Consider the following 24,093-nt stretch of genomic DNA (forward strand, 5'->3'; position numbering starts at 1 on the left):
CCGAATCCCCTACAAGGGGAAGTAGAGCAGTCATAGCACCTGAAGAAGCCAACTGGTTACAGAGAAGCCTGCCACATCACTGGGGGCTGGCCATAATTGTCCTCATTGTCTACCATAGAAAGAAACTCTGAATCTTTCACTGAGTACATAAGACCCTTTATGAGTACTGTGCCTTGCCCCAGTTTACATGTCTAGCTTTATCTCAATCCCCATGATGTTTCCTGCATAAAAGCCTCTGGTCTCTTTTCTGCCAATATCCTTCAAGCGTTGTTCCCTGTGTACCAGGTAATTTATTGTTTCCTTTCCCTCATTAGATTTTTCTCATAACCCTATTGCCTTTCCTGCCCACCAGCCATCCCTTGCGGTCAGAGCACTCTGATTTTCATGTGGGGAACTGCCTTCCATACTCCAGGCCTTATGTTTTGGGTTGGGTTCCAAAGATGGATCCTGTTCAGGACCTAAGACATATTATGAATTGTCTCCTGGTCCATGTTCAATGGTAACTGAATAGCAAGTCTCCAGACAATGACAGTACTGTTTAAAATCATCAAGATACTTTAACATAAAATTTTTGATGAAGCAAAACAAAAACAAACACACAAACAAATAAAGACCACCTAGCCATATCTCAGCAGTTGCAGACGTGAGGACAAACAAATACTTTGGTAGGATTAACATAAGCAAACAGACTAAGACAGTCTGAATGCTAGTGTCTTCACATATGTCATCTGTTTTGTTCTAACTCTTGTTTCCAAATTCAGTTCAAAATTGTGAGTTTGCCATTTTCTCAAGTAAAATCTTAGGGTTATCAACAAGTTACATCAACATTCGACTTTACTATTAGTATGTTTCCTGGATCCAAGGATAAACAATTGGGGGAGGGGTGCAGGGAAGAGGACATTCTGTGCTGAAATTTTTGGAAGCACATGCCGGTGTAGTCCTAACATTAGTGTCACCAATTTAATATTGTCTCCATCATTTAAAGATTCCTTTCCGTCTGTTGACAACTCTTTTACCATTGAGTTTCTCTCCTGGGTGGCATTTAAGCTATATTTAAAACTTACATCTTGTTTATATATGCTCTTGAGCCAGAACCTTTGATTTACAGGAAGGAATTTGCTGATCTCTTTCCTTCCCCACTAAAAAATTACTAATGTTACAGTAATTGTGTCTACGACTGTTATTGTTGATCTCCTCAAAGGGTTGGTACCAAAGGCAAAGTTTAGATAGCTTGGCTTTGCTTGTGCTATAATCTGAAATAAAAGTCAAAAGGATTATAGAAATATTCTACATTTAGTCTGTGAATTTACACTTATATACCTAAACACCGTCTGATTAAAAATTAGGTGTGTCATTGTGGGGAAAAGCAATATTTCATTCAGCCACACAGGATTCTCTTACATATATGTGTACATGTAAGTATGTATATATGTAAATATGTAAGTATTACATATGTTTAAACCAGGTAGAACACTTATAGACAATAAAACTGAACAGTGAAATACTTTTCTTGAGGGAAGAATTAAAAATACTGGCCCATTAACTGTCATCCAAAACTAACGGGAAAAGAAGAGAAATTAGACATTCATGCAACTAAAACATGAAAATCTGGGTCAACCAAGTTATGCCCTGATCATTAATGAGAAATTAATGATACTTTGTATTTTATATCTTGTAAAAAGGCATTATTTCTCAATGTTTCCAGTCTAATAAAGGCAGTCTAATATTTCTTCCTTCAAAACTGAATCTAAATTCCTCTGTTTGATAATGTCAATGTACATTATTATTCCAAAAAGCACAATAAAAACTTTCTCATGATGGAGACAACAACAAAAAATTGACAAGACTTGTTTTTAATCACTATTTTGTGAAAAATTAAATGTATTCTGATGCAATATTGTTATTCATCTTTAATAACTTATAAATTTTCAAGTGTCACAATAAATTCAAATTAGCAAAATTATGGGATTAAATTTTCTACAGTGTTTTCCAAATGTCACCCAAGGCAGTCATAATTTAACTATGAATCTGTTTTGAACTCATTTATATTTCAACTCATTAAATGTTTGGTATTTAAAATTAAATTGTAATGAATTATAGAAAGGGAAAAAATTAAATTGTGGAAATAAAAAGCTTACTGGCATGCTTCATCTGGAAGTTCAACAACAAATGTGTGGCTAAGACTAACTTACGGGTACAGGGAAGGTCTCACTTTTCCTATGATATCCAACAATGTGACTAAGTGCCTCCCAGAAATTTAGAATTAGAAATGCAGAGGTTAGATAAAGTTAAAGGTCATCCCCCTACAGGCAAGAGGGGGCCAGCTCCCTACCAAGTTTCCAGCAGACCTGCTTCCCTAGGGCACATCATAAAAGTAATTTACTGACAACTCACCTTACCAGGGGTCACTGGGGGCCTCAAGTCTTCTGGAATTCACTTTTAAGAAGCATGATTAAGTGGGGACAACTATTGGCCCTAAAGTATTTATGCTGAGAACAAATGTCTGTCAGAATTAAATTCTTTGTGTGTGGTGGTTTCAGACTTAAAAAAAGATGTGTGGCCTGATGAAAAGCACATATATTCTATTCACCAAATTAAATCTTAGAATGAATATTGGTTAATTGATTTATTAGGTTTTAAAAAAATACTCCAGAAATCCAAATAGACAACACAGCCTAATAAAGTGGAGAATGGATCTACCAAGTTAGTTAAATCCTTTTCAATCTTTTCTAGTCCAGTTTTGTCTTACGTTGGAGGAACAAAAGCATTCACATTATTTCAAAGAAAAATGAAAATGTCATTCAAACCGAGCCAAGAAAGTTGATTTTAAAATTTTTGCAAGAAAATCAATGTCCCGATTAAAACAAATCTCCAGCTTTTCCTGTTTTTGATAGTGTTGACATGAAATAATTGGTTTAATATCAGGTTGAGATGGCTTTTCCACATTTAAAAAATTACTAACGGTTAAAAGTGTGCATTGGACAAAATGAAGCAGGTTATCTGACACTGCGTGTGGGATACAGCTCTAATCTCTACAGTGCGCGGAAGCGAAGCTGGTAATTTCAATTGCACAGCGCACATCTCAGTAATAACAGGGATGAGCCATGCAATTTCAAGGAACACCCACAATGAAAATTATTCTTTCCAAACAGAGAATTGTTTTGGAATAAGTTAGGTGAATTGGCTCCATGGGATTTCTCTCAAAGAAGCACAGCACTGAAATCCTCACAAGTGCAAGTAAAATGATCAAGCATTACCCTCTTTCCCTTTTCCATTTTTCACATCTAGTTTATTCTATCCACAACCAAATTAAGTTTTGTAGATTCACGGGCAGGTAGAACAGATTGATTTTTGCCAGCTCAATTCATAGCCTGAAGGCCTGGTTAGTTCAATGAGGTTCAGTTGCCAACAACAAAGAAGAAACTCACTGAATCTATCTGGGAATGTTCTACTCTTGAGAGTGAATTACGGGTACTTTATAAGTAAGGTCACTTACTTATGATTAAAATAGTTAAAAATTCCCTGCAACAACATTTGCATATCTCTCTTATTAGAGGTCCATAGTTTCATAGTCTTGTCATCACTTTAATCCTCTCGACTTCAAGATACCTGGATTTGGCCTCTTGTAGGCTAAATCTGGGTATAATTATACTTTACAAAAATAATCCTCTGACCCCTTTTCTCCACTTAAATTTGCATTTCCCAAGGAGGTATGCACGTGTGCACACACACAGTATTTAGTTGTGGTTACTATTTTCAGGAATTATCATTTACAACTGGCATAGAGTGAATCTCTTCTTTATACTACCACGACTGATCTTTTCCTGTCATTTAGAACCTTTCAGGGGAACCTATTAAATATCCTCCGTTGTTAATGTGTCAAGTTTGAAAATTTGTACGTTAAACCTATGGGAAAGGAGGAATAAATTCAGTAAACAGCATATGTAAAAATGTTTATATTTAATAGGGTAATTTTAAAATTTTTTTAAAGATTTTTTTTTAAAGATTTTATTTATTTATTTGAGAGAGAGAGAGAGACAGCCAGCGAGAGAGGGAACACAAGCCGGGGGAGTGGGAGAGGAAGAAGCAGGCTCATAGTGGAGGAGCCTGATGTGGGGCTCGATCCCAAAACGTCGGGATCACGCCCTGAGCAGAAGGCAGACGCTTAACCGCTGTGCCACCCAGGCGCCCCTTTTAAAAGATTTTTTATGTATTTATTTTTTTAGAAAGCAAGACAGAGCATGAGTGGTTGGGGAGGAGGGCAGAGGGAGAAGGAGAGAGAGAATCTTAAACAGGTTCCACACCCAGCATGGAGCCTGATGTAGGACTTGACCTAACAACTTTGAGGTCATGATCTGAGCTGAAATCAAAAGAGTTGGAGGGTTAACCAACTGAGCCATCCAAGTGCCCTAATAAGGTTAATTTCTAAATAATCCTCCGGGTACTGACCCACCTAAAGTTGGGTTAATTTCTAAATAATAAGGTTAATTTAAGGTTATAATTAATAAGGTTAATATTAGGTTAATTTCTAAATAAGGTTAATTTCTAAATAATCCTCCGGGTACTGACCCACCTAAAGTTGGAACTAAAAGGAACCTCACCTATCATTGATTCTCTCATTTACAGGTGAAAAATTGAAGTTTGAGTGGTCAATGGCCCATGGGCACAAAGCACATTCGCAGCAGAGCTGGTGCTAGAGGTCAGTATTCTATATCCCTGCTTCACCTCTACCCCTATATCCCTGCTTCCTCTCTGGTCCATCCTAGTCTACTCTCAACAAGGCTGCTATTGATCTTGTTTAAATAGTTTGTCAGATCACGTCAGCCTTCTGTTCAAAATCCTCCAGTGAGTCCCTGTTTCATTCGAAGTAAAAGCCAAAGACCTTGGAACATGTTAAGACCCTACATGAAACAATGCCTGCTTCCCATCCCCACCGACACACAGATGCGCAACTCTGTGACCTCACCTCCGAGGACTACTTTTCTCTTCCTTCACTCAGCTCCAGACTGGTCTCCTCCTCAGCCCACTTTAAGGTCATAATCTACCTGCACCTTCAGACTTGTAGGTTTGAAAACTTACCACCCTGTTATCCCTACACACTGAAGACATCACCCTGCCGTTATTAACTGAAACCCGACGTCTCACTTCATGCTGAGTTACGTAGCTTTTACAAGTTTAACTGGAGTAATGACCACACGGAAAGGTGAGGGCACGTATTTGCCCAGTAAGCTCTGCACTGGCAGACACCGACGGTGTCTCTGCATCAGGACAAAGGAGAAAAAAAAAATCAGACTAAAGCAAAGTAAGCCCCACCCTCTCTGAGCCTGCGCAAGCGCGAGGCCTCTAGTGCCCGAGTCACACCGATGGCTTCTCTTTCCCATAATTCCCTTGGAAACGGTTGGAGACTCGGACTGCTTTCCATTTCACAGAACTTGGAGCTGGAAAGGATCTATGGTATCATTTAGCCTAGTCCTCTGACTTCAAAGATGAGGACGCAGAGATCCCAGAAGTTTAAGCAGACTGGTCCAAGTCCCATAACCACGGGCAAAAGTGGTCCCCTCGTCTTGGCAGTGGATGGCCACGCAGTGAGGTGGTATATGACAGGAATGTAACACATTAGGGATCAAAGGTGTTGAAAATTGATGCTGTCACCAGAGGTTTTCCTTAGTAGTGCTGGTAATAATTATTTACCAGGGAAGACGCTCACCTAGTCAGTCATGTCCAAAAGTTGTGTTTTGTTTTTGTTTGTTTCTGTGCAGAAGTTTTGTATGTGTTGACATTTAATCAAAACCAAAATCTTAAAATATAGCCACACCCACACACCCATACCCACCCCCACACACTCATACACAAGCTGCCTTGGACAAGGAGACATTGTCTTTAGGTTGCAATTAAGGAGTTATGTCAGCTATGGGGTAAATCTTTTTGGAGCTAGCCACATTACTGCGAGTTACAAAATCCTAAGATCAGCCCCAGGTGACACGCACAGAGACCCTGGGTGTAAATACATTATTGATGTCATGGGGTGAATCTGATCTTCCCAACCTCTGGAGATTTAAACAGAAGTTTTAATGGTGGTTAAAAGGGAAGAAAACCACAGCAGACTGGATAAGAGAGTACGAGCTACATGGCTTTTTCAACCTCAGGTCATAGGCTTGAATCCAGTGTAAGGTTAGGAATTGATAACTTATGACAGATGTTTGGTGACCTGTGTATGGAGGGAAGTCAGTTCAAGTTTTGTTTCACCTTTTCTGAACAGGTGTGTTCACATCTATCCAACAAAGATGTTTGAACTGTGAGAGCCTCATCACCAATTCTTTCATAGAAAGCCCAAGATTTAATGGGAATTAAATTTGGTTATCTTTTTATCCGTTTTAGAGTAATGCTTTCCCAATTTTTTCTAACCTCGTTGTCACTGTGTACACTTTTAGGAATTTTTTTGAACAGTTTCAAACTATTGGCTAAGGGGTCTTAGAACAGATGTGATTTCCCTATCTAGAAATAGCCTGAGGTCAGATGTAATTTTATTTAAGTTTGTGATCCATTTGGATCAAAGGTGTTTTAGGATAGGAGGCTAGTTTAGAAATAGCTTATTAAAATTTTTTTAAAAAGTAAAAAATTTAGCTACTCTTAAAGAGAGAGCCATAATATTTGATATTTGGATATTTGAAAGGAATATTCTTTTGTCAAGAATTTTTTTAACAATATGTAAATTTTTAAGATTCTTTTGTCATAATGTTTTATTTTTATATTAATTTCAGTTTATTGGGTTTGGTTCACAATCAGATTAAATAATTTTAATTGCTAGCAATGATAGAATTAATTAAATTCTTTGATGTTCTCTTTTTCTGTTCTTGTCCTACTACAATGTGCATGATAGAGTAATTAGCACATATTTTATCTTAAATAACTATTTTTTACATATTTTCTGCGATTTGAAATTTAGGCATGTGGAATTACACATTATTTTAAAATGAGTAAATGGATGAACTTAAAATTAAATTGTACATGTCATGCCCTGATATAGTAAAATGGAAATTCATTGACTAAAGGATTCAAATTTTACCTCCCTTTGATGGTAATTGTGACCACACGTGTTGTCACCTGGCATCACAAAGTCATGCTGAGATAGAAAATTAGACGGTTTAGAAAAAGATTTTCTCAAGCTTTTCTCATTATAATACATTACAGAATGACCTCAATAAATAGCACTTTATTTTTCAAAGCCTATTTTGATTGCAAAGTCCAAAGCTGATTTACTATCTAGGCAGGGATCCAGTTTTTAAAAACACTTTATAGGGGCACCTGGGTGGCTCAGTCGGTTGTGCATTCAACTCTCGATTACAGCTCAGGTCATGATCTCAGGGTCATGAGATTGAGCCCCACATTGGGCTCCACACTGGGCATGGAGACTGCTTAAGATTCTCTTTCTCCCTTTCCCTCTGCCCCTCCATCCCGCCCCCCTCTAAAAAAAAAAAAAACAAATAAAATAAATAATAAAAAAACATTTTATATACGTCCTCAGTTCTCGTCACCTTGACATTATGATAGTTGAACATAATCGCAGACTTTACAGACTTAAAAATAACTCAACTAAAAGTCAATTGATGAATGTTACCAAGAAATAAACTAAACCGTATTGTACTAATTGATAATATATTTACTGTACATGATTATTATATACTATATAAACAAATCTATTTATTATATAAATGTAAAAATTAAAGAAGTCTGTTAAAAGCAAAATGCTGCATAAATAAGAGGGAGATGGTTGAGGTCATTCCATTTATATATTCTTGTTCCTGATCTCCAACACATTTCACTGATGTTTGTGGTTGTTCTTGTTTAACTTTGAAGTTTACCTTTAAAGTTCTCTCTTCTCTGACTTCATGGTACATTTTACTGATCTACTTAAAAAAAAAAATTTGTGTAGTAATATGCTGTCTACGTCATGACATTACATGTTAACTTCGTCGCAACTCTGCCCAACTGTGTCCCTCCCAATCCCGAGATCTTACATCTGTGCTTCGAGCAATAGTTGCTGGTGGGCAAAAATATGTGCCTTCTTAGTTTTCAGTCGCAGTATATTTCCTTTGCAAATCCTACAATTTATTAACTCTATGGCAGATTGACACAAATCATGTTCCAAAATAAACACACAAAAAGACCTTCATTACTATAACACCCAGGTTGAGAAAAGCTACTATGGAAACACGGAAATTCTAGCGAAAGGCTGCTGCCGTGCTCGGGGTCACCGCACTGGGCTTCATCATCCTCAGGCATGGGCTCTGAGAAACCCCAGGACTGGGGGTTTTTGCATCACGGAGGCACGTAGCAATGCCATCCACCTACTATCAAGCGCTGATGTTGTAAAAGCGAAGGTTTTGTCTTTCTCTAGTTACACACTGAAATAAAAATATGGTCCAGGTTTTCCTTTTTGAATTAAACAAAACTCACACACATACATCAATATCGCTTTGTTTCCATGGATCTGCCATATAATTTTGGTGCCAATGCTACCCCTATCCCAGAATTTCCATAAGTTATCATTCAATCCCGTATTAAGGGGGCTGTTACATACCAGGGCACATCATTAACAGTGGCCCCTGGAGCTTGTGGGCCATTCTGGGGGCTGGTCTTGTTTTCCCTCCTTCCCGCCCTTTTCATGTTAGTATGACAGATGATAAGAGTTAATACTTACAAAGCATTTCGGATTCATGTGAGATTGTACATGCAAAGTGTTAGGTGCAACCTTTAATTATCTCTGTTCTGCAGATGAAGAAACTAAGACTAGAGAGAGTAAATCACTCGCCTAAGGCCGAACCATCAGCCCGTGGTGTGGCTGCGGTGACTGGAGCCCAAGTTTGTATGCTTGACGCTAGATCTAGGCCGTCAGCTTCCTCACTGTCCTGCCAGCCAGGTCTGGTGCTATGGAGAGCACTGACATCCCCCGTCACCAATCTCTGCTTCTTGAACGTACTTCTCAGTCTTTCCTCCTGTGCAGTCAGCTGCCCAAAGGCAGAGAGCAGGAGAGCACGGGGGTGGAGAGCATAGGATCAGATAACTGCCTTGGAAATCTGGCTCTGGTGCTTGCTAGCTGTGTTAGCTTGGCCAGTTGGCCTAACTTCTGGGCCTCAGTCTCTTCATCTGTGAAATGGGATATTAATAGGTGCCTCACAGGGTTACTGTCAGAATCACAGGGGTCATCTATGTCATGGCTTAACAAAGTGAGTGCTTGAAAAAATGGTGGCTCTGCTTAGGAAGAATGAAGACTGCAGGATACTTGCGAACAACACAGCTTGCTTGAGGACTGTAATTTGGAGAAAGAAAAGCTATTGAATGTCTCTAAAAGGGAGCGCTAGGCTACTTTCTACCATTTACGGATAGTTTTGTGAAGCCTGCTATTTTCTTTTCGTTAGATAATATAGCTCCTGGAAAGCAATGACAGGTGGTATCAACAATAGCTCTTCTTTCTTCTCTTTCTAGTCAGATACTGTGAGGTGGTGGCAGCCACGTTCAGACAGATGCTTTTTCAAAGTGGCAGAGTCTTTCTCTAGGGTCCAGATTTCTTAGTTTTTCACTTGTTTTAATGATTACCACAGACTTCTGAGATTTATAGGCTCTATTTCCTCTGCCCTTCAAGTCTTAGATAAATATAAAGACATTAATGTAAAAACTTTCCTCACCTCAGCTGTGACTTATGGGACCTAAAACGCAGGAGAAGGCAGGCCTTTCTCTACTCAACTGCAGGGACATTCCATCTGCCACTTCAGTTTCTGCTTCAGTAAAAAAACATGATGCATGATGGAAAATAATTTATAGATTAAACTGGTTTATACTGGCATGCACCATATATATATGCACATTTATGTTGATTAAAATGTTTTATCAATAGGATTGCAAATGCCAAAATAAAGAAATAAGAATGCCAGGAATGAAAACTAACTTAAACCAAACACAAAATGACACTGACATTATTTCACATCACCAAGGGACTCTTCGCTTTACATAAAATAATTGCTCCATGTACGTTCCTAGTAGATTTGAAAGGAGATTCAATGTATTTAAAAATTAAAAACATTTTTTTCACAGAGTGTAGGGCACTCTGATGTAAAGTGTCAATGACACTCAATAAAAAAAAATAGTTGGACTTAATGCCATGTCATTACTACTTGATATAAAAAAAAATTAACTGTGGCCCCAAATTTTACTTGCAGATGCACATTTTGCTAACATTTCAACTTAATGGTTTGGAGCCAGAGTGTTAAACTACAAAGAAAGAGAAGGCATTAAAAAGTTTTTATTTGGGGTCAGACTAACTTTCTAACCACTTTTAGAATGAAGCTATCTAATGGTTATTTCCACCACTCATAGCAATTCTCTTCTAATGCAGTAATCTGATTGACCCAAAACTTCAAAAGGCCATATCTACACAAACATTTTAGGATGGTGAGTCTTCTGCAATATTTACCAAATATATTTCACAACTCTCTTTCAAGGGAACACATGCTTTCTTCCAACCCAAAGTACGTTCAAAAGCAGACTTCTAATGATTTTCCGAGGAAGTATTTGACACACAGTCCAATCATGGGCATACGCATTTGTATGCATGGTATATATCCACTACTACTTTTGATAAGCAAATTACGTTTTCTTCTGCTCTGACTTATTTCACTCAAGCAAAAATATACTAACATTTCATGGGCTGCCATGATAGCAGTTGAAGGCAGAGGAAAACATGAAAGGTTAGGTCTCTGACAAACTTCAGAGAAGCAGGACATCGGCCCCAATGGGTTGATGAGCACTTGGATTTCATTAAACTTTCGATGCTCATAATTATGCGTGTGATTTACAAGCATGTGAAATCAGAGGCTGCCCCACTGGGGCTTGCCCCGGCACACCCTGCGTCCTCCTCCACATGCTCCCGTGGCTCCCGGGCGCCCGGGCCACTGTCTCTCAAGAGTCCCACCTCAATGGGCTCAGTCACCCGGACAATCAGCAGCTTTCAGCCTTATGTCCTCTCCTCCCCTGGTAAAAGGATTGCTTCAAAAAGCATCTTTTGAAATGAGGATCCAAGTAGATAGAGAGGGACAGGAGTCCAGTCACACTTGTTCCAATGATAGACAAGTCTTTCTGCTTTGTCTGCTGCATGCTGCTAGCCAAAAGGACTGCTGTGGGTGTGAGCCTCTCCGTCTTCTGGCCGCTCATGAGAACTGAGTGGCAGAGAAAGCTGTGTGTTGGTTTCCTTGAGAGGCCACCCTGTAGGTAACAGGTGCAGGCTTGTCCTTCCTGCACACACACAAAGCTAAGGCTGACTTTCAGATCCTTAGTAGTCAGAAGTTTAGTAAAATTACACTAGAATAACTTTTGGTGTCCTTGTCATTTTTACAAGGGTTTACAGATGTAAATGCAAACTACATATTTTAGGAACAGGAACAATATTTTGCCAACTAGCTGAATAGCAGGTTCCAAACGGAACAAAAACAGGAAAAATTTATAGGCAAAGCAATTGTCCAATTAGAATTGCTGAGATTTTACAATACTGTTTTTCAAAACTTTATATCAAGAATCTTACATGGTGCAAAAACAATCATTTTCTCCCTGGAAGTGGACAAGGAATATGTATAGGCCAAGTAAGTGACCAAAGGTACAGGGCAAATGACAACTAGTATTCAACCATTTGCTCCCCGTGGACATTTCAGTAATAGCACTTGGGCATAGTCTGGGCAGAGAAAACGGGTCTCATTCAATGTGTAACTGACCCAGGGGATTGATTTAGTCTAGATCAGTGCCTCTCAAATTGGTTACACATTGAAATTGCTTGGAAAAGCTTTAAAATCACACCAATGCCTAGGTTCCAATCCCAGACAGTGCGATTTAATCTGGGCAGCAGAATTTTTGAAAGCTCTCAGGCAATTATATTGTACAGCCATTTCTGAGAACTACTGGCTTGTCATTCCCAAGGACTTCAGATAGGTAAAGCTGGTGCTAGCACTTGCCAGAAGGTCTGATTCAGAATCCAGATATAAGCTCAATTTAAAGATTTCAAACTACCAGTATCTTAAAGAAGTTTTTACCCTGGGAGATCGATAGCATGATTTTTAAAATTTCTCCCTTCTGGGATAAAATAACAACAAACAAGGCATGTGCACACATACACACACATACACACTCACAAATGAAGATTTTAAAGACTGCTCATGAGCTGAACACTTGGACCATTCTTCAGTGTATCAGTGGTTAGCTTATGTAGTGCACTATAATCAAAAATCTATCAAATCATTACATACTCTTAAGACATTTTCCTGACTCACTTGCTCACTCTTCACTTGGCAATTTCACAAAGCTCAGTCTTCTAGGATTTGAGCTCTTGTGAATGGGATCATCTCTTCCCAAATGAATGGCAGTTTAAATTCATACGGCCTAAGAATTTATTCCATTAATCCAACTTCACAATTTATTTCCTAGAGCAAAGAAAAGTCAATTCTTTAGCTTGTGTTTTACATTTTTGCATAAAACTTCGGTTTGGTGAGACACAGATAATCACGTGTACTAAAATCTCCCACAATATAGGCAGCACAATATGGATGTTTAAAAATAAGACATCATATTTTTAGCTTTGGACAGAGCCACTTAGGGAAGAGTTGTTTAAGTTCCTTGGATGATTGGCTATGTTGATGGCACTTCTCTGAAGTAGCTTTAAGAATCAGAGCTGGTATAGGTTTGAGGATACCAACCAAGTCCAACTTCTTGCCACAAAAAGGTCAACCCTTTACCAGGGGACAGAAATTCCTGTTGATTCTTAATTGACAATTAGCAGAAATGGAATTCCAGATTCCCTTATAGCAAGCACTAGCTTTCGGAAACTCTTGTAATCAGGAATTCCTCTTTATGTTTGATTTAATATACTCAAACTGATCATTAATTAATATCATGGGGGGATCTTCACTGTGGTCTGTCTTGTTTTCATTTCAAACATATGAAGGTTAGGTTTAGTATACATTATTAATTTCTGGGATCTGAGTATTACAATCAATACTTTAGTCAGTTAAAAAACCTTTATGCCCTCTCAGAATTTTTAAACTGAAAGCATAGAGATAATAATTTGTGAAAATGCTACTTGTATTATTTATGTAAAATGATTGTTGACAAACACAGAATACTGCCACGAACACTCTAACTATTCATATATCAAGAAGCCTGAAAAAATTACTGTGAAATAGGTGTGAAAATTTTTTTGCTTCACAAGTCTCTGAGGGGCATATCACAAAAATCAATGGTATGATCAACTCATGAATGTGTTGGCATCTGCCCCATCATACCAACAGTAGTCTCTTCCAATGCTTCCAATTCGTGACTTGTGAGGTAAGTTTCATGGTGCCTAAGATAAAGGACAGTTGTAACATCACCCACCTGAGGTAACAAGGCTGTGGTCTCGTTACTCATTATACAGTGTACACTCAACTATGCCGTGAGAGGTTCCTATCTTATCGACGTCGCTAATACCAAACTCCAAGAGAATTCAAATATCGCACTTTAAAAAATATGTTATAGTATGTATTCTACAAATGTGGAATCACGGATTTTGAAGTTTATTTGAAGCCCTCAAAGGTCTGAACTGTCCTAGGAAACAAGGCACAAAGGGGGTTCTACAGAATTTCCAGAGGCCTGAAGAATATGCCCACTGCAGACTCATGGCATTGTCATAGCCTGGCTTGTACAATTTTATTGCGTGATGAAATGTCTCAAGGTAGGAGAAGATAAACTTTCATTCACAATCCCAATGAATGGGCATAAGTTGAAACAGAGGCACTCTGAGAGAACCCTAATTAAAAGGCTGTCATTCCCTAGGCAAGAAAACTGAAGTAGAAACGAGAACATCAGTTCTTTACTGCTTACAACAAAATTGAGCCCATTTCTTACACCTACATTTTATCATGCATTATCTTTTTAATACACACATATATATATATATCTTTTAAGATTTTATTTATTTATTTGACACAGAGAGAGAGAGAGAGACAGCCAGCGAGAGAGGGAACACAAGCAGGGGGAGTGGGAGAGGAAGAAGCAGGCTCATAGCGGAGGAGCCTGATGTGGGGCTCAATCCCAGAACGCCGGGATCACGCTCTGAGCCAAAGGCAGACGCTTAACGACTGAGCCACCCAGGCGCCCCTAATACCAATATTTTTATTCAAATAATATTTAAAAGCTGTATGTTAACTCTTTCAAATATTTGAAAATACATTTTAAAGCCATTGGCAATGTGTATCATGGTTTACGTCCTTCATCTCAGTAATGCTCTTGCTACAAAGGGACATTAAGGAAGTCATTCATGGGCAGGTTAAATAATACACACAAGAATGATAAATCACATTATTTACACTGATAAAAAGAAAATACTGGAGTCACTCTAAATGTCTCATAATTAGGAAATGGAATGCCCAGAAGAGATAAAAACTAAGTTTTTGAGAAAAGTTTTCAAATCTGATAACATACTCATGACATATCGTTATGTCAAAAAAAAAGAAGGCTAAAAAGATGTATATATGGTTTGATTTCAATTTTATTTTAAAGCTGCTTAGGAGAAAAGCAACAAGAAAACATGTTCTTGTATGTTTCCACATTTATTAAAATGGACCTGCATTACCTTTGCAGTCAGGATCAATTCATCTAATTTTAATATAAAAGCTGGAAGTATATCAAAATGTTAATAGTGGTATTCTTTAACTGATTAGATTATAGGTGATGATTTTTAAAATCCATTCCCCAATTTTTTCTTTCCTAGAGAGTACATATAACCTTCACAGTAAGAAAAATACACTGCTAGTGAGTAACGCACTTGCTGTCGTATCTTAATTCTTTGCTCTTTAGGTACCACTGGCAGTGAGTTATCAGAACGCAGTTCAAAATGTACTTATCAAAGTCTTCTGTGCAAAACACTAATGCTCTAACTTAAGAGACTTTTGGTGATTTGTTGTGAATTCTAATGAAAACTATTGGGACAAAGTTGAAACTACTGAGTTAAACAGATCTTCCAAATGATCTGTGTGTTGGTGCTGAAGTCCTTGTCCATAAAGGACCACACGTACCATAAAGTACTTCTCTTACGCAGGATGTCTTGGTGACACAGTCACAACACACAACTGAATTTGGGTGGTACCAACGATATGGAATATAGAATCCCTGTATTCTAACTGGATCGTTCTAATCATTTTACATGGTAGGTAATGAATCGATATCAGGAATATACTTCTGTTTTTTTCTGACTTGTTTCTTCTGGTTTTGCTGTTCTTACCTTTGAAGAGAGCTCAACAAAGCAAGGAGGGGTTCATGTCTATATGAGTAGAAGAGTATAAATCCCCCTTGGACTTTTTGCCCCAGGTAAGAAATAAAGAGAACCAGTTCTTCTCCAATCCTACTGTTACTTTGTCTCATTCTAAATTAGCCATGAGCTATTGAATGTGCCTCATTTTAAAATGCCACAGTTTCCTTTACAGCTTCTTACTGCTAAGAGTATGTTATGCTCTTGTCAAACAAACATGACGGTAATTTTATTTATATGCTACTAGATTATTTAACGTGAGAATTCAAATTGGAGAAGTGAGAAAGAAGGCAGCAATTATAGATGAAAACATCTGACTTACCTGTAAAAACATTGTACAAGGAAGGCACCGTAAAAGTAGCATTTTTTTTTATGACAGACTCAAAAACAGATGCGGTAAAAGAGTGCTTTGCTATTTGCCAAAATAACCAAAAGACCTCTTCGCTTCTACTAGCAAGTGCTGATACACAATTCTAAGTATTACTGTTAAACAGCATTTAAACACATACTTTGAAAAACCAAGAATTATTTTAAATGTGCAAGTTACATAAGGAAAGCATGTCAAGATATCAGCCTGAGGGCACTGCTTAAGAGTCACCAAATAACATTAAAAATTTCATGTCACGGTCCCAATTCAGTTGCCATAATTATTGTCTCCTTAGGTTGTCTCCTTCTGTCCTCCTTAAATACTTTTTCTTTTATTACAAATACTTTCAGCGAGAGTGATACCACTAAAATAAAATTAACATAGCCAGAGCAAAGATAAATAAAATTTAAAAAGCCAACCTTTATTCCACTTTGAACAAGTTTGTGAATGTCCAAATAAGGCTCCTTGAAAATTTCTCCTTCAGGGCTAAGTATCTTCACGTAACCTTCTTTTTCCAGAATGAAGAGACGGTGCGAGCCATCCCCGCTATGCAGGGTACCGACGGGCTGCCGCAGCCCACTCACAACCTCCTGAAGACAGAAGCAGTTGTGTTTGTGCTTTCTAAACAAATTAAAGAAAACCAGTAAGCTTTTCTTGAGGGGAAGGAGGTAAAGGATGCACGTAGCATCCTTTTCAAAATATATTTCCTCTAGGAATCAAGGGTTTTGAGAATCATGACGTGCTGTTAACCCCAAAGTCACAATATGATTCTTTTAAATTCTTTTCAGTGGAACAAATAACCTTCTACCAAAAAGTCAAAGAGAGACTCAAAATCAAAATTTTACATGTCTTAAAATTTCATAAGCTCATCATCTTGTCTTTCAGTGACTATAATTAAAGTTAGCTTTACTCACAATAATTAAGCCTTACAGAAAGGCCCTCAGAGAGAAAGTTCTAAGATCTATTTATAAAACTCTGATTTGCTAATAATAACTGTGAGGAGTATTTCCATGCTAACAACAATCATAAAGGTCAAGTTTAAAACTATAATCATGAAATTCACATGAATCACAGAGGAGCCAAACTCATAATAAAAGATTAGTAGTCTAAGCATTAAAAGCACTGAAGCAAATAGAGAAGCAAACTACCAAAAAGAAAAAAAAAAAAGCGTCTGGAGGGTATAGCTGCTGGAATCAAGCACAGATGATTCACTATCAAAACCACAAGATTTGTCAGTTGGTTTTTTGTTTTTGTTTTTTAAGATTAAAGAGCATTTATCTTTATGACCTGCTGATCTCTTCCACTTTGTCATATTCTTCCATCTGGTCCAGGTAGTTAGATGCTGGTCCTCTGATTTGTTTTCTTGGAAAATCTGGAAAGCACAACCCACCATCTTTTCTTGCATAGTAAAAGCAAAACTCTTCAGCAGTAGTTTGGAGGAAACCTTTAAAGAAATGCAGAAAAACTCATTAGAAATATTTAGGGTCACAGTAAAAACACCCTATTTGAAAGATTAACTATAGGAAAAAAATTTTTAGAAAGTGTATGAATATTCTGGGAAAATAATAAAAGGAAAGAAAACCACTTTCTTTTGGCTTGGGATTTCCATTTTTTTAACCAAAATTTAAGAATTTCAGTTAAAGTGAAATAATATTGCACTGGCTATTTTAAAAGACTCATAGGAAATACACATAATACAAATCCAGCATTAATCTTGCTATTGTACGGACTCTGTTTGCAAGCTTTCTCATTTACCCTATGTTGTAAGTTTATCCCATCACTATTCAGCACTTTCTCCCCCTGCCATAATAAATAACTTCCTAAGAAGAACATGCTAGAATCAAGAAAGAGATAGGCCATCAGATGCTTATTTGGGTCATTTTACAATTCTTTTTCTATTGTCACTCACATGTGATTAAATGATGCATCTAGTGACTATCAAAGGTCCTTAGACGCTGTAATAAGTGACCGACACACTGCAGTGGTGCTAAGAGCAAAGCCTCCATTTTCAAATACGTATGTGCCTTTCCTACACCTCACTTATAGAGAATAATGATTATTTTGTAATACAAGAACTATATTTAAAATGTCCCTTCAGTCTTCTCAATCAGAAAGCTGGTATGCCACCCTCACTGAACAAAAAACAAAAACAAAAACAAGTCAAAACAAAAATGCAAAACAGACTTGCTTAAAGAGATCTGAAAGATGTTTTCTCTTTTCTCACCGATTGAGAATTTTTATCAAATAAAAACAACTGTATTTACTAAAAGAGAGGAGGACTTTATGAAAAAAAAAAGAATTTTTTTAAACATTTTTTTTTAAAGATTTTATTTATTTATTCGACAGAGATAGAGACAGCCAGTGAGAGAGGGAACACAAGCAGGGGGGAGTGGGAGAGGAAGAAGCAGGCTCACAGTGGAGGAGCCTGATGTGGGGCTCGAACCCATAACGCTGGGATCACGCCCTGAGCCGAAGGCAGACGCTTAACTGCTGTGCCACCCAGGCGCCCCCAAAAAAAGAATTTTGACATTATTTTCACAATGTGAGTTAATAAGGTATTTTGGGGGGGGCATATTCCTAAGACTGCTTCCATAGTCTGATTATTTCTGCTCTCAAAGTACGATATTGCTACCAGAGTCAACCTTATATGATGTCCTAACTGCCTGCTGCAGGTCTCTTATCTTTGACTATGCATAATGTTTTGGTTTTTACCTAACAAATTAAATTACTGTACACATAACAGCTTCATGATAAAGGCACCTTGTGATGTTCAGAAGTTGTATAATGGATCCAGGTTTGCAAGAATTGGTAAGAACAAGAATTGGGGGCAACCAAGTGAGACTTTTCAGTGGCACGTGAAAGACTTAAAGTCTATTTTCTATGAGCTTGACTTAGGTCCCTTCAAACCTAAAGCCAATCTTAGAATTTTGAGGGTCTTGATGTACATTTTGACCTAACTTTCGGGTAAAACGTATCACCCCTAAATTTCGGAGACAGACTCTTCAAGGCCAGTATGTGACTAGCCTATTGGGAAACATCTTCTCCTTGGAAATCTGGCAAGTGAGAGCAGATGTCCTTGGGAGTGTGTGTGTGTGTGTGTGTGTGTGTGTGTAGGGGTGAGACTGAAAGGAGGCATGGCAGCTGGGAGGGGTGCTCCATGGGAGGGGCAAGGCAGCTGGAAGGAGGTTATCTTTCTTTGAAAAAATTCAGGGATTAGAAATTGGGGAGGGGAATGAAGGCTGCAGCAGCATTTACTCTTCTTCAGGGATTCACTGTTTATAGAAGATAACTTTTCTCCTCCATTCTTTCCTCGCTAAGCATATAGATGAAAACTGCCCAGTAGTGTTGAACAAGTCTGTTTGATGTAAAAAGAAGAAAAGGAAAACTGTGGTGCTAAATCAAACTTTTTGCAGTTTAGGGCTAGGTCTTTTTTTGGGGACACTCACACGCACACACAGCTCCCATCAGGCAGCAAGATCTCTGTACCAATATTATGCATGCCGGAATACTGTCATACTATGGATATATATATAACTGAATGTGTAAATGAGAAATTTTGTTTTAACATGATTTTTTGCCTGCAGGATCACAAAAAATTTCAAAGTGCAATTGAGAAGAAAATTTGAGCTTTTTAAAAAATATCTGTATTCTAGGATTACAGTCTGCAAACCAATACCATTTTAGGAGAAAATTAACAATGCTGATGGCTGATTCCATTTTACAAGGAGCTGGGGACAGCCGTGGAAGTGACAAATCATTCTCAAATGGAACATCTGAAGATTAAAGAGTAGACTCATAAGCTCTATGGCTCCAGAGGTGTTCTCTTACCAAATTAAACTAAAAACAAAAAAAAAAAAAATGGAATTAACAAGGAATTACTCCTAGCTTTTTACAGCATCTGAGTAAGCGTGAAGGAGGGAGCCAACTCGAAAGGCTTTTACATAAAAATACGGGCATTTTCCTCATAATTACAATATTTGAATTGCAATATCCACTACTTTTGTTAATACTTTGCCGTAAATGATCTGATTTCATGGACAGCGATGAATCAGATATATTTTGCTGTGAAGAGCTAAAAGGGTCCCTGTTTCAGGACAGTGGGCTTACATTTATTGCCAGGGAAGATGTAATTTACCAAATGGTACCCTTCTCTTTGGAACAAGGCCCTGAAGAGCATTTTACTGGAGGTGTTTAGTTCACCCTGGATCGTCATAGCATGATCAAGTCTACTGATGATGGAAATACACGGATTATTCCAGCAGCTGTCTTTTTTAAAATTCCCGATTATGTATCAAATATCCTGGACCTGTAACTATTCTCCTGGATCATGATGAATCCAGTCCTACTATACCACAAGGCACCCCATAACATACTGATGTAAATAAATATTCTCTGTGGACTATGTTAAGCTCAGCTATTCTCTTGGCCATGTGCGCCAGAGAAAAGTTACTTTTCCTCATTATATATGCTGTTCACCATGATAAGAAAAACAAAAAACAAAACAAAACCCACTGTCAGTAAGGCCTGCACTTGACAGCATTTTCTAATGAAGGTAGTGGACTTTGATGTACCCATCCATTCTGTCTGGTTTGCTCTCCTGGGGACTCATAAGCCACATGTGCAAGATATCTGACTGGGGTCAGGAGTGGCTATGGACTAGAGAGGCTCAGTGGACTCAAACCCTTGACCTTGGCCTCATTAGCAACAGGATTAAACCAATTGAACTAATTGTATACAGACATTCCGCACTAAATAACCTACACTCAAGAGAGGACAGTCTAAGAGTGAGAAAAAGTGTATCGTGGTACTCCGCGGTTAACAAATGAAAAGGAAGAAGCAAGGCCAACACATGTCCCTTTCGACCCTCTCGACAGAGTGCACTTTGCCATCGCCGAGTGAACAGCAAAACATCTACTCTGCTTGTCATACTGCAGGCACGAAAGCGGGCTGCTGGTGCGAGCAAGGATCTCCTGTGTGCGTGTGTGGGTTTCTGGGTTGTTTTTTTTTTTCAAATGCAATTTCGCTATTTTTAGAAGTTTTAAGAATTTACTTCCTTAAGTGAATCCACAACGGGAGAATATTGTGATTCATAAAACACTAGTGTACCCTCACTACCAATTTTTAGCTTTTCTTATGTTTTGAAAACAGGCACACCCTGAATGTTTCTGCATTAAGGTTTCTAAAGTGCAGTTATCCTCCAGATGTGCATGGATTCCAAAGTGGCCGGTGTTTTCTTAAACTCATGAAGGTGAAGCAAAGGGATAGAGCAATTTATACATTTATTTCTTGACCTACTGGGCAATGAGGGAAAAATGAAGATGCCTCTGGGAATTTTTTCTTTTTCTTCTCTCAACCCCTTTCCGCATTTGCCCTAGTGGTGGATTTTCCAGTTTTTGATGTGCAGAAAGATGAGGCTATTCATGAGGATGGTCAAATATATTGACTTCTTACAAGAAAGAATCATAAAGTATCTGTTTTCCACAGTTCTGAACACCAGAGGAAAGAAAACCATGTCATTCAGTAGAATTTAAGAAGGTGAAAATATTAAAAATTTGCTTTGAGGGCAATTTCTGAAAAGCAAGTGTTCCAGAATTGCAGAAAGTCTTCTGTGGTGGGGCAAGGGCTGAGGGGAGGATTACCAGCTTATCTATCATACTTTAGAAAACGGTCCACTGTGTGCCAGGGAGCAGTCTGGAAACAAATCGATTACCAGATATCAACAGAAAGAGTGTGCTATTACAACTCGCTTTGGGGACAAGTATTTAGAGTGATTATTAGCATTTGACGGATGCGGGGGATGTCCCCTCTGCTTGTTGCTAGATCCTGTAGCCTGTCCCTGGAAAGCACCCTCGCTGCCCTCTCCACCCCTGGAGTGCAGCTTTCATCTGGTTATCTTTCAAGGCAGCCTGGGTGGCCCCCAAAAGCACTTGACATCTTGATGCACCTCGGCAGTTTTACATATATACAAACTTTGTAGAAAAATAAATTTGTCATTCGTCACCACATATGTTGATCTGGGGGGGCGAGGTGTCTGCCACTCTGGCTTCTAAGCTCTTTGCCACACTCTCTCTTTTGCTGGATACTGCTTTCTGGTGTTTGTTTTGGAAGCTAAAATAACTTGTCTATGGAGACCTTGGGGGTGAGTCCTTAAATTCAGCACAGTTGTATTTATCTCAGGTAGATAGAGGTAGGCGAAAATGGTAAGTGCCCATATTACTTGCAATTTATATTGGTAAGGGCAAACCTTCAGGACTTGAAAAGTGCAGCAAAGCTTTAGGATACCTAATCTGTTATCGCTTCTCGGCAGGACATCTAGGCAACCATGACCTGTTCTACTCTGCTTTGGGGAATGTGATAAAAAGGAAGAAACAGCTGGTTCAAGAAAAGCCTTACAAACATGGTGGTGGTTTATAAAGACAATAATCATATTTTCGCACGAATGGGTTTAGAGACATGTTATGGTACACCAAAGGAAGCAAGCAGTCCTAGTCAAAATGTTTTCTTAGGTTATTAAGAAAGCTCTATAACAGAATAAAAAATGTACACTTTTCTGGGTCAGAGAAAAATGTGAAATATGCATAACAGTTTAAAAAAGTTCTCCAAGTGCATCCTACGGTTCTTAAAACTTGTCTTTTCCTTCAATGCCATGTAGTTTTATAAACTGTTAGCTCCAGGAGATTTGTTTGTGTGTGACTCTGCCTAACTAAACAGAATCTGTCTCGTTAAATTCTTTTGTATCTCTATGTTGATTCTTCCAACTAAAGCAACAACAACCCAAGTTTACAAACTTTTGATGGTAACGGTAATCAAGGTCCAAGAATCTATGTCTTTATCAGGGTCCGAAATAGGTCGTGAGCAGGTATATTTGTGATACTGTCAGCCTACGAACTTCTCTATTTGTCTTATCACTTCCTCGCCACACAGCTTTGGTTAAGACATTTCACTTCTCCTCAGGCTCCGTTATCCTCATTGGTCAAATGGGGATGACCCCACCTTTCGTTCCTGGAGCACAGAGTTTCTGAGGAGCAAATTGGTCATTAGATGTGAAGGCACTCTGTAAGGTGTTACTTTTTTGGATTTCTAATGATTCTTTAAGGAAGTAAGACCTTAAGAGTCCGGGGGCCAACTGTACTTTGGTGTCAGCGGGGTAGAAAAGGAGGCTGTCTTGGTATTGATGCTGATGGATGAAGAAGACAAGAAATCTGTACTGATAATCCATCGTGTGTAAAGACTCCCAACTGTATTATCGATTCAGCATATGTAAAACATCTCAACAAAACCAACAAACTGTTTGTAGACTGAAATGACAGTAAGCCCTATAGCAGCAATTTGGAAAGGTTACAAATTTGTAAAGGTTAACTGTGAGGTAAAAATAGGTGTTTGGGAAGCTGAGATACCTCTCAGAAGCGAGCATTTGAGAAAGGACATTCTGCTGTAGTTTAATTGATTTTTTTTTTTTTTTTTTTTTTTTTTTTACCTGGAATATGGCCTCGGCAAGTATAAAAGAATTCTTTGCAATAGTCTTTGCAGAGCAGGGGAAGTACAAGGTCTCTTTCCAAGGCTTCTCTTTCAGGTGAGTGGAACAGGCTCTGGGAATGTGGAGAGCAGAGTGCACATTTGATTTCCTCCAGTAACTTCCCACATTCTGTGTTGTTGGTAACAGAAAATATCTGAAAGCCATAAATCAGAAACAAACTTCTTTTTAGTCATGTGAAGTTAGGTTTAGTTATATTTTTTCGTAATCCTATCAGTACAATCATGTAATTTAGCCTATGCGGTTGTCTGAAAAGAATTACCATGGCACAAATACAGAATGCTTTTAATAAGGATATAAGTAAAGTCTCTTGGGCTGGGATGTGGGAGCAGAGGGTAAGGATGCACAGAAGTGCCTCTTACTCTTGCAAATCAAAGTCTGTTTATCTTCTGGGTATGAAAAATTAAAGGACAATTTTATTGAGACCCATTAACCCTTTATCATTTTACTCTGTATCAAAGTGCAGAGTGACTGGTATTTAACTTTAAAACTCTTACTATCTTTATCCAACTGTACGTAAGGAAGACTTTTTTAAGACACGGTTATTTGTGTCTTAGGTAAAAATGTAGTTCACTCCTGAAAGTCCTAATATGATATTCTTAGGGATATTACTGGAATTACACTTCTCTAATTTCAGTTAATTTTCAATCTACAGATTGCACAGGGAAAGTTTCCTAAAGTGGGGGAAATACCTCCTTTTCGGATTGTATAAAAATAATATCTGAAGCTGAACTGGTTTAAGACCAATTTTAATTATTCATTTTATTTTAGCCAGGAAAAACGTTCTTACTAGCTCCCCAGGTATGTTATATGCATGAATAAACACAGGAGTTTAATAAAAGTGCTTTTGCATAGGATTTAGTGAGT

General features: G+C 38.2%; 1 protein-coding gene across 3 annotated transcripts in view; it reads right to left on the reverse strand.

Moving 5' to 3' along the window:
* The window catches only part of HHIP (hedgehog interacting protein), a 92,497-nt gene that overhangs the window by 63,039 nt on the left and 5,365 nt on the right, over positions 1-24,093 (reverse strand). For all 3 annotated transcript variants that reach the window (XM_034661566.1, XM_019796415.2, XM_002916233.4), the window contains exons 2-4: positions 23,170-23,362; positions 16,980-17,136; positions 16,112-16,313 (exon numbers count right to left, since the gene is read on the reverse strand). In XM_034661566.1, the coding sequence (XP_034517457.1) occupies positions 16,112-16,313; positions 16,980-17,136; positions 23,170-23,362 (552 nt within the window). The remainder of the gene's footprint in view (positions 1-16,111; positions 16,314-16,979; positions 17,137-23,169; positions 23,363-24,093) is intronic.

Source organism: Ailuropoda melanoleuca, chromosome 5 (genome assembly GCF_002007445.2).
Source record: "Ailuropoda melanoleuca isolate Jingjing chromosome 5, ASM200744v2, whole genome shotgun sequence".
Classification (NCBI taxonomy): Eukaryota; Metazoa; Chordata; class Mammalia; order Carnivora; family Ursidae; genus Ailuropoda; species Ailuropoda melanoleuca.